The sequence below is a fragment of the Strix aluco genome, chromosome 10 (genome assembly GCF_031877795.1).
Source record: "Strix aluco isolate bStrAlu1 chromosome 10, bStrAlu1.hap1, whole genome shotgun sequence".
Taxonomy (NCBI): Eukaryota; Metazoa; Chordata; class Aves; order Strigiformes; family Strigidae; genus Strix; species Strix aluco.
In genome coordinates this window covers 4,784,393-4,795,319 of record NC_133940.1, presented here as the reverse complement: position 1 = coordinate 4,795,319, position 10,927 = coordinate 4,784,393, and the positions used below count along the sequence as shown (strand labels likewise).

General features: G+C 55.5%; 2 protein-coding genes across 2 annotated transcripts; one reads left to right on the top strand and one right to left on the bottom strand.

Annotated features, from left to right (window-relative positions):
* The first annotated feature begins 956 nt into the window (after positions 1-956).
* Positions 957-6,996, top strand: GLA (galactosidase alpha). The gene is made up of 7 exons (XM_074835094.1): positions 957-1,134; positions 1,494-1,668; positions 1,899-2,076; positions 3,584-3,675; positions 4,609-4,770; positions 5,374-5,571; positions 5,788-6,996. The coding sequence occupies exons 1-7, from the start codon at positions 968-970 to the stop codon at positions 6,049-6,051; spliced, it is 1,236 nt and encodes a 411-aa protein (XP_074691195.1). The 5' UTR covers positions 957-967; the 3' UTR covers positions 6,052-6,996.
* Positions 6,997-8,334: 1,338 nt separating this feature from the next.
* Positions 8,335-10,903, bottom strand: RPL36A (ribosomal protein L36a). Its single transcript, XM_074835091.1, has 5 exons — positions 10,862-10,903; positions 10,520-10,625; positions 10,249-10,316; positions 8,487-8,609; positions 8,335-8,402 (listed from the first exon to the last, which is right to left on the bottom strand). The coding sequence occupies exons 1-5, from the start codon at positions 10,862-10,864 to the stop codon at positions 8,382-8,384; spliced, it is 321 nt and encodes a 106-aa protein (XP_074691192.1). The 5' UTR covers positions 10,865-10,903; the 3' UTR covers positions 8,335-8,381.
* Positions 10,904-10,927: the final 24 nt, after the last annotated feature.

Genomic DNA, 10,927 nt, shown 5'->3' with positions numbered 1-10,927 from the left:
CACTGCTTCTCCAAGCCAGCGCAGGACAGAGCTCCTGCCTGGCTCCCCAAGCAGAGTTCTCCCAAGCAGAGCTCTCCACCTTCACCGATCTCCCCAAACAGAGCTCACCGGCCAATGTCGATTTGGCTCTTAAGTATTGAATCTCCCCCAGCTGTGCAGGGCTGACAGCCCAATGCCCACTTACTTCTTAATCATTGACCAGTAACACATGATTTGACTCTTAACATATTGAATCTCCCACAGCTGCACAGAGCTGACACTCCCACAAGATGCTGCCTGAAGAAACGCTGTAACACCCAACCCCTGCCCTGCCATTGAGGCTGGACAAGCTGCCACGGCCAAGAAGCAGCAGTGCTCCAGGTGAAAGGCAAAGCAAGGAAGATGAACCCAGTGGTGTGTCTCAGAGGGGTCCAGGAACCCAGGTGGGTTAAGAGAGTAGTGGGGAGAGAGGAGGAAAGGGAACAGGGGGAAGAAGGCGCTCTGAGGAGGACGGTACCGTCAGAGGGCTCATTCGGGAGCTGCTCACAGGTTTTGAGTCTGGGCTGAAGTCCAGAGCCAAAGCCAAGCCCCAGGCCCGTGGGGAGCCCCTTCCACAGGGCCCCGTGTGAGCACGCCCGGGCCCGCGGGCGCGGGGCGACGCTGCTGCAGGACCAGGACCGGGCCCGGCAGCAGGGAGGAGCCGCACGCAGCGGCTCCCGCCCCGACCGCGGCCCCCCAGCACCTCCCGATGGCCCCGGTGCAGCAGCCGGGAAAAGGCGCGGGCACCGGGCAGACCGGCCCGAGCAGACCCCGCCTCCGCCGCCACGTGCCCTTCCGCCTCGTTCACGTGAGCTCCCCTCACGTGACCGCCCGGCGAGGGGGCGGGCCGCGGTGCGCGCCGCTCCCGGGGATTGGCGGAGGCGTGGCGGGTGCGGCGCCGCGATTGGCCGGTCGGACAGTCCGTTGCCGCGGCGGCGCGGCGGGGACCATGGCGGCGGTGCGGCGGGTGCTGCGCTGGGCTCTGGCGGCGGCAGCGCTGGCGGCGGCGGCGGCGCTGGACAACGGGCTGGCGCGGACGCCGCCGATGGGCTGGCTGCATTGGGAGCGCTTCCTCTGCGCCATCGACTGCGCCACCGACCCGCGCCGCTGCGTCAGGTACTGCCGGCGGCGGGCGGGGGTGCCCCGGGGCCCGGCCCCGGGAATGGGGCGGGGGATACCGGCGCCAGGGGAGCCCCAGACACCGGCCCTGGGGCTGTCAGGGTTGGGGACAGGCGGCCTGGCGCGGTGCTTTGCGGCCCTGGCACCCGATGCGCCTTCCCCATGGCAGGGCAGAGAGCCGGGCTCGCCCCTGTACCGGGGCCGGGGCCTTCCCCGCGCTCCTCTGCCGTTCGTGTGCTCGCGGCCGGCCCAGCCCCTTGGCGGAAGAGCGGCACCCGGTTGCCGTGTTGTTGCTAGAAATCGGGCTGCCACGTTCTCCGCTTTCTTTCCTGGTGGTGCTGCCTCCCCGTGCCCAGCGAGCAGCTCTTCGTGGAGATGGCCGACGTGATGGCTGCCGAGGGCTGGAGGGATGCGGGCTACGAGTTTGTCTGCATTGACGACTGCTGGATGGCCCCGACACGCGATGAACACGGCAGGCTCCAGGCTGACCCAAAACGGTTCCCCAGTGGGATCCGCAAGCTGGCCGACTATGTGAGTGCCACCTGCCACGATGCAAGCAGTGCCAACAGTCGGCAACCCGACCTGCAGCCCTGCTGGGAGCAGGGGAGGAGAGGGAAGGCCGGGTGGGGAACGGCTGCGCAGCTGCTGTGCTAAGGCCCTGCCTGCCAGCGTGGGGTTTTGCTTCCCTCAACGCCCCAGCTCCACTATCTCCTGCCTCACGGCTGCCCCATCCCCTGTTCTCTTTCTGCCTGCAAGCACAGGTCCACTCCAGGGGGCTGAAGCTGGGAATCTACAGCGATGTTGGGAACAAGACGTGCGCTGGCTTCCCTGGCAGTTACAACCACTACGACCTGGATGCCCAAACGTTTGCCTCATGGGGTGTGGACCTGCTGAAGTTTGATGGCTGCAACTCTGACACGCTGGAGCTGCTGGCAGAAGGTAGGCGTGGGCTGGAGGCAGCACTGTGCCATGGGGTGGGAGTATTCTGCAGGCAGCAGCAATTCTAGGCCCAGGGTGGGCTCCAGGGAGTTGCTTTTCTCTGAGCGTACTCATTTAAGGGATTTGCTTACAAAAGCAGGCATGAGACTCTGTTCGCAAGCCCAAGGTAGTGAGTGTTGCTGGCCCAAGTGTTTTTTACCTGTTCAGCCTCCTGGAGCTTTCACTGGTGTGCACAGCTTGAAAAAGCAGCTTTCTCACACCAGAGACCACATCATGCTGAGCATGGAAACATCGACTGTGTACTCTGGGGGCTCTCTGTGCAGACTGCTGCCTCAGCTCTTAACGCAGCAGAGGCTTTGCCCTTCTGCAGTGCCTGTATTGGAGAACTCAAAGCATTTCACACACTTAACCCATAGTCCCTTTGGGAGGCCATATCAACGCAGATCAGCTTGAAGCTAGAACAGCTTGTGTCAGCTGTAAAAGGGGCAGTTATCAAGGCTTTTAAGAAAAAAAATGAAGGGAATTCTGGCATGAAAATCCGACTGGGGTTTTCGTTTTAAAGTATGCCAGTGTAAATCCCAGTTCAGAAGTTATTTGCATGCAGGCTGGCAAGTCAGCAGCTCACCGTGCCAAGGGGGCTTGGCTACAGACTCTCTGCAAGCACAAGCAAATCCCAGTGCTGCAGGAGCAGATCTGTGGAAAGAACGATGCAGCTCGGAAGGTGGTTTTCTCTTGACTGGGCTTTCACTTGCTGGCACAGTCAGCACCACGGTGTTCGGCAGCAGGAATCCTGCACACGCTCCTGGTTCTGCCTGGCAGGGAGAACCTGCCCAAGGGACAATCCTCTTGAAGCCAGCTGGTGGGGCATATGCCAGCTGCCACAGCCAGGAGCACAGCTCAGCCCTGTCACAGCTGAGCTGAAAGCTCTTCTTGGATCATACATGTAACCCAGATACAATCCACTTGTATTGAACCAGTTCCAGGCAGGAGAGCAAACTTTTAGTTCCCTGTCTGCTGGTGAAAAGGGACTTAACAGGGCTGTCTGGGGACAAGGACAGGAAAAAAGTAGTGCTTTTGCATTCCTGCCCAGTGCATATGGTGCAAATGCCTCCTAAGAACATACTCCTGCAACATTACCCAGCAAAGCTGAACCCAGCAGCTTGATAGATACCAACTTGTATTTCCCAGATACCTAGAGGAAAAAATACCATACAGCAAAACTGCAGTCTTGTCCCATGACTGTATGTACAAAGAGATCAGCAGTCTGGGAGCGATAAGCCTGCCCATGACCTGTAGCAAAGCTGTGAAGAAGCTCAACCTGTCCTTAGGAGGCAGGAGACTGGCTGCAGACTAAGCTCCCCTGTCCTCCCTGTGCTGTTTCAGCCACGATAATGTGTTCAGCCTTGATTTTGCAAGAGTGGAACTGAAACCTGAACCTGTGACACTGGATTAGTTCCTCTGTTTGACCAAGGAGCTTGTGTAACCTCTGTCTGTCCTCTTCCCTTAGGTTACAGGCGCATGTCTCTGGCCCTGAACAACACTGGGAGGAGCATTGTGTACTCCTGTGAGTGGCCTTTCTACTTGAGGCCCATACAGCAGGTAAGGAGTGTTTCTTAAGGCTTATTGTGGGGCTGAAAGTGAAAAGAACAGAAAAGCATTAAGACTGCAAAACAGCCACCCAAGAAACTTGCTGCTCTCTGGTCTGACAGAGAACAAGACTGTAAGGTGAAGGAAAACCACTTTTTCCCCTAGAGCCCTGAAGTATTCCTGAGGTGAGTCATTACTCTGCTGAAAAGAATTCAATAGGATCCTGCAGCATGAAGGCACGGCCCAGCTGGAGCATGCCAGAGGACACAGCAGCATCCATCTGCTTTCTGTTTCCAGGGAGCCAAGCAACAAAACGCTGGCAATGCAGATACACAGCTAGCGGATAGTTTGGTGTTACTCCTCCGGGACACGGAGTGCTGCAGACTCAGCCTTACAGTCACCTCTAGGGACCAGGAGAGAGATTTTAGGACAGCGTATTTAATAGGAATTCTCCATATTGTTTGCTGACAGATTTCTGCCAGCCAGGCTCCGTGGCCAACATGTTGCTCTGCACCCATAGCTGGCTTCCCCTGTGCCACCATGACAGGATGGTGCCATTCCCTCTCCCTGGGAGTTAAATGCATTAGTCACTGAAGGGTGTAAACCCAAGAAATGGCAGTAATTACTGGGATGTCACACTTTAATCCCACTGGCCCCATCACACCTTCAGTAAAATAGCGCTCAAAGGAATTTTCTAACAGAGCTAGGTGGCCACAGCTCTTCTCCCAGGGGAAGCAGTAGTGTTGTCTGGAACGTGGCAGACTGGAGTTACTGGGCACAAGGTGTCCTAGGGAACCAACATGCACTAGGTCATGCAGAGAGCTGGTGGTGGAAGGTGTTACCATAGTTCTCCCCCAAACTATCCCTGATCCAGTCTAGCCTTCTGTACAGTCCTCTTCTTGTACAGCCAAGCCCTCTGGCTAATCACATTCATTGTTTTGGCAGCCCAATTACACAGAGATCAAACAGTACTGCAATCACTGGAGGAACTTTTTTGACGTCTATGATTCCTGGAGCAGCATCAAGAGTATCTTGGACTGGACAGCACTTCACCAGGACAGCATTGTGAAGATAGCTGGGCCAGGGGGCTGGAATGATCCTGACATGGCAAGTAGAGCAACGCCCACCTCCCTTGTGGCACCAGCAAAAAAGTCTTTTCAACAGCTGTAGGCTCAGAAGGATGGGAAGGGAGGGAAGCATTGAGGGGAAGGGCTCTGATGGGGTCCTAGGATCAAGAACTTGATGAGAAGATCCCTGGCTGGAGAGGGAAAGAGAACTACAGCTACAGACAGTGCCGAGGAAGTCTCTGTAACGCAGCCTGCAAGCAGTGCCAGCTCCGAACACAGGCATGGCAGCGGGAGACAGTCTCGGAAGTGCTGATCTCCCACCAGAGGGAAAAACCCTGGGTGCCAGGCTAGATGCCAGCATTGCAGGGAAGGAATAGCTGTATCCAAAAGCAGATTCTTCAATGCTGCCTAGCCAGTTAAGGATCCTTCTTTAGCTCCACCAGTAGTTCATCCTAAATTGCTACACTAGTCATGCCTTGCCTTTCCCAACCAGCTGGTCCTGCTCCTGGTGCTCAGCCTATCTAACCAGTCCCCAACTAGGGGTCCCACCCTCAGCATCCTGTCATTTACCAGTGCTTGGGTTGGTGGCCCAGTTTCTCCTCAGCAGGCAGCACGATTGAGCATTTTTGTTTTCTTGTCACAGCTGGTGATTGGAAACTTTGGGCTGAGCTGGGACCAGGCGGTGACTCAGATGGCAATGTGGGCTGTGATGGCAGCTCCCCTCTTCATGTCCAACGACCTGCGGCACATTAGTCCTGAGGCCAAGTGGCTGCTCCAGAACAAGGAGGTGATCGCCATCAACCAGGATCCGCTGGGCAAGCAGGGATACCAAATCACCAAGGTACAGCAGGACCAGGCCGGGGTGCAGCGTGGCGCACAGGCAGCCAGTCTCTCAGCTAGGGGACACTGGGAACACACGGGCTACAGGGGAGTGCTCAGTGTTTGGGAACAGAGGCCCAGCGAGCCCGCTTGTTCCTGAAGTCTGATTAAACAGGCATGAGGACCACCAGTTCTGCCTCCCCTAACATAAACACTGGGTTTATTTTCTCCTCTGCAGGACAAGAACTTTGAGCTGTGGGAGCGGCCCCTATCTGGCCGAGCCTATGCCGTGGCAGTGCTGAACCAGCAGGAGATTGGGGGACCCCAGAACTTCACCTTCCCCCTCACCTTCCTCGGCAACGGGCTGGCCTGCAACCCAGCGTGTGCCGTGCAGCAGGTCCTGCCAGCCAGCAGGGACTGGGGGGTTTACAGCTGGGTCTCCTCCCTGAGCGTGGAGGTGAACCCAACCGGCACCGTGCTGCTGAAAGTAGTGGCACTATAGGAGGCACAAGGACAATCTTTCTGTAAGCCTCGGACTCTGTCTAAACTTCTTGTCACAAGAAGCCTGTCTCCTTCCTCCAAGTGGGGTGCCTTCGTTCTCTCCTCAGGCTTTCACTACTCAAGTGCTTCTACGTGGACTTTGAACCTTCATGGACAAATACCCATCGCTCCATCACCAAGAGGTAACAAAGAAAGGGGTGCTGCTTCTCTTCTGTTTACCCTTTCTCTGGCACCTCACCTAACTCCTCCAAGGGGCCGTAAGGGCCCCAGCAGGGCAGCAACTCCCGTTGGTGCCCACTGCCACTACCAGCCAAAGAAATGCAAAGGACACATGCAGCATCTGACACCTCTCCGTGACCGTTTCAGGGACAACAGGGGAAACCCACTGCCTTGCTTTTGCTTTGCCAGGCTGGGGCATGCAGTTGAAGAACAAGAAAAGCTGCTCCTACCCCTGCAGAAGAAACCCAGCACTCTCCTCAGAGCATGGGCATCTACCTTCTGACAACTCAGGGTCTGGCCTAAAGCACCGCACTTCTTAGCAACTGCTCTCGACAGCTGCCTGCTTAGTATAAATGTGATTATCATGCCTTGGGCCTCAGCTTTTGAGGGTTCCTCCTTACCCCAGGAGTCTTCCCCTCACCACTGGCTGTCACTTCCCTTTAGATGACAACTCCCTCCACCCTCCGCCAGGGTCCCCCTTGCTCAGGGAGCCGCCTTCCAGAAATACCTGTGTGCTTGCTGTACTGCTGGCAGTAGCCTTTTGGCTGAGTCACACAGGTCCTTCCAAAACAGGAGATGGATACTTAAACACTCACACAACCATCACATCCAAGTATGTTCTCTTCTGACTACTACACAATCAAGATATCTTGATTTGTTCTTATTTCTGTGATTAAACATTCTGTGATAAACACAATCTTTGATTAAAATGTCCCTTAAAAAGGCTTTTTCTTAGTTTCACTGTACAGCATGGTCTCTGAGATTAAATCAGATTTTAGATAACAGGCCAGTTTGTTCTAGTCACTAAGTTCTTGTGAAATTTGTCACAATTACTCCAAACAGCACTGGGTAAAGCTGACAGTGTAGCCATACAGTCCATCTCCCAGGCGGAGGCCAGTGCTGCTAACAGCTCAAGCAGCCGGAGTTTGAAAATGCTAATCACATCAGCCAGTACAGAATAAGCAGAAGCACATGTTCCATTACTGTTCAGTGACTGAGCGCTCTCAGTCCCTGTGAAGAGGCATTTCTCCATCCTCCAGCTCTTATTTTCACTACAAGGAAGTTATTCTTAAGAGAGCGCTCTGCATCGCGTTCCCAGCACCCGCTGGCAGTGACCTCCCTGCTCCCAGGAGCACAGCACTGCCTCGAGGGGTGATCCTGTCCATGTCAGGTACCACACTCAGTCACATCTGAAGCTTAGTGCTGTGCTTCAGCTTTTTCTTTTAAGGAAAATTCTAAGGGGTGCCAAGAGCAGTCAGAGCGCCGCATCCTGGCACACCATTGCCATGCGTGACAGCACAGGGCTGCAGGAACCACGGGCACGGAGCTGTCCCTCGCCTCCGAGCTACCGTGACACACAGGTCCCCACCGCGCCGCAGCACGGAGCCACTGCTCGATGGTGCAGGGGACACTTCACTGGCTGGAAGCCCCCAGTCCCAAACCCACGAGCAGCTCCAGCACGTGCGTTGCCCCTTCGGGCAGCACAAGTGCTCCCCGTTTGTAAAGAGGGGCACAGCCAAGCGCAGGGGCTGCTCCGGGGTTACTCTGGTCCCTACTCCCCGTTGCTGGGTGCGAGGAATCTCATCTGCCTCTCCTCTCAGGCAAGGGCTTGGAGAGGGAAAGAGGCCTACTCTTTTTTTTTCTCCAATCACTACTTCATCTACTAACAATTCAAATTTACCACAGCATTCCTGAAATGGAACTGCTATAATAGAGACATAAACTGTTTTAAATAAAACCAACTGCAGAAGTTTAGAGGAGGCCCTTTTGAAGACTGCCTTCTACCACAGCTCATAAACGAGCCTGGAGAAAAGCAGCAGCACAACGCTCAGGCAGAGAGGCCACTGGTGCAAAAATCCATCAGAGCCTCACGCTCTACATAGTCTAAACCACCTCTTGGTAACACAGGAGGGAGATCCCAGCCATCGGCAGGGTTTTTTCAAAAGCCTTCAGACTGCAAACTGTTCACTCACTGAGCAGCTTTGCAAGCAGCACCTTCCTGTTGGGTTGATGTACTTGCAAGTCCCACCCCACCAACAAGAGAAGATACATAAAAACAAGCAACTGATCATTCCAAATACTTTAATGTGGTCCATAATGACAAGATGGAGCTTAAAACTGGATCACCTGGCCCTGTAAGAAGGAAGAAACAGAGCAAGTTTATTCACCACTGAATGTCACCACCCTTTCTCAGCCACTCACAGTACAGAAACCTACCTTTCTCTTCTTGTCTCCTCCCAGTTCAAAGTGCTTGCACCTCTTAATGGCCAGCATCCTCTTGGACCTGCAGTTGGGCTCCACGCACTCCAGCCTCAGCACAATCTTCTTTGTGGTCTTAGCCTGGGAAGAGAGGAGCAGAGCACATAAATGAACAAAATGTCCGCAAGCAGACAAATTGCTGCTTTCAGAAAAAGCTTGTTATCTGCACTCCTGAAGAGTCAGCAGCTTGTTCTCAAACTGTAAAGAAAAATACTCCCAACACGGGCTCCATCTGTTAAAAACAAGAAGGCACCTTAAGCATCTTAGTGGATCTGTACCTTCACGATAAAGGACAGTGGCAAAAGCATTCAGTGGGTCAGGGCTGGTCCCCTGCAGAGACCAGTCATGCTGGAAGACTCTGTGCCAGCGAACGCACCAAGGAACAGGCACTTCTGCAGTGGGGGAGAACAGACCCACAGCGCTCAAGAGAAGTTCAGCAGAAAGCTGGGCAGAAGAAACACCTGAAAGCAACATGACTGTCAAACCTTCCCCAGAAGAGCAGCGCCACAACGAGCTCCACGCAGGCCCACAACTACTGAGAAGTTAGATGAAACCCAGGACGACAGAGGGAAGAATCCCAAGCTGCACGGCTACACAGCTGGACAGAGCTGTAACTACCTGTCATACGCCTCGGCCAGTCCCCCGTATAATGCTGACTAGGAACAAACAGAAATGGGGATGGCAACGTACAGGTGCCAAACTGTGAGAGCAGTACAGATGCTTCAGGTACCCCACTTGCAGAAACATCTTCTCCGAGGTCTCCCCACTTCCTGGCAGAAAGTCAACTTGAAAAACAGCTCTCACTTTTTTCGTCTTGCTGGAAGGCTTCCTGAATGTCTCCAGCAGAACACCAGGGCTTTCCAGCAACAAACCAAGTAGTTCTATAAGCATAACTAAACAGTTCACACAAAAGCTATAATAAATCAGCCCGCTGGGTTTTCCTTCCCTGCTGGAAACACCACAGGTTTTCCCCTCGTCCCAACTATTTGGCAGGAGGTGGAGACACAGAAGGAAAACATGTTGCACAACTACAGTCCCAGGTACCTACACTGAAGAGGGAGGGTGACAGCAGCAGGTTTCTGCAACTCATCTGTAACAGAATGCACTGCTGCCCTTCCACTGCTGCTCTGAGACTCTAAAGAAAGGCCTAATGCAGCAGCTCTTGTTTCCTGGCTCAGCGATATGGATTTCCCCGGAGACAGCAGACTGCAAGAAAACGATGTCAAGTTCTGCAGTGCCCCCAAGAGTTGCACACATTTTGCTTCTACCATACCCTTGTCAGTGAAGGCAGCCTCACTGTGCAGAGCCTCACAAACCCAGCAAAAAGTTTCAGTGATAAACTACTGACACTTCAAGAACGTAAAGAGAGCAAGCAGCAGGCTCCCCTTCCCTTCGCCATACTCTTCATCTGCGGCAAGCAATGAGGAAAACATTCTTTGCACTAGAAGTATCACCTCCCATCACAGAATTGAGGCTCTCTGCAGAACCTGCTCTGCAAACACATGCTACATCACTCCTGCAAAAAAGAAATCGCGTCTACATGAGGTGGAACAGCAAAGGAAGAGGAGCGCATGTGGCTGGGGAGCTTACACTCCCCGGCCAGCACTACCAGCACACAGCTGCCACAGCACAGCGTGAGCACAGGACTGCCACAGGCTGCAGTGTCCCCCATCGGCTGGGCGCAGGGACTGCCAGCAGCAGGCCCAGGAGCAGCACTCACCTTCTTACGGAAGATGGGCTTTGTCTGGCCCCCGTAGCCACTCTGCTTCCTATCGTAGCGTCTTTTTCCTGCAGGAAGAAACGGCTCTGTTCAGGCAACAAGCCCAGAGGGGCTGCAAGCACAGCTGGCACTCTTCCCAAACCCCGGCAGCGCTCCCCTGCAGCCGTACAGCCCAGCACAAACACCCCCCCTCTCCCCCCGCCACGTGCTCGGCCCACACCCATCCCCCGGGGCCCCCCACAGCACCCCCCGGACCCCCCCCGCGCCTCACCCTGGGCGTACAGGGAGTCCTTCCCCTTCTTGTACTGGGTGACTTTGTGCGGCTGGTGCTTCCCGCATTTCTTGCAGTAGGTCCGCCGGGTTTTCGGGACGTTCACCTGGAGGAGCAGGGAGAGGCCGCTCAGCACAGGCAGGAGCGGCGGATGGCGCCAGAAGGCCGCCGCGCTCCGAGAGCCCCTCGGGGAGGCCCCGCGCCGCCGGCCCGCGCCCGCTGCCTCCCCTCGCCCCCCGGCCCCGTCGCCAGCCCAGCGTCCGGAGCCGCGGGAGGGCGGCGGGAGGCGGCGCTGGGCCGGATGGCGGCGGATGGAGGCAGCGCCGCTCCCCCCGCACTCACCATCTTGTCGGCGGCCGCCCGGAGAGAGGCTGCGCCCCGGAAGCGGAAGCAGCTGGGAGCGACTGA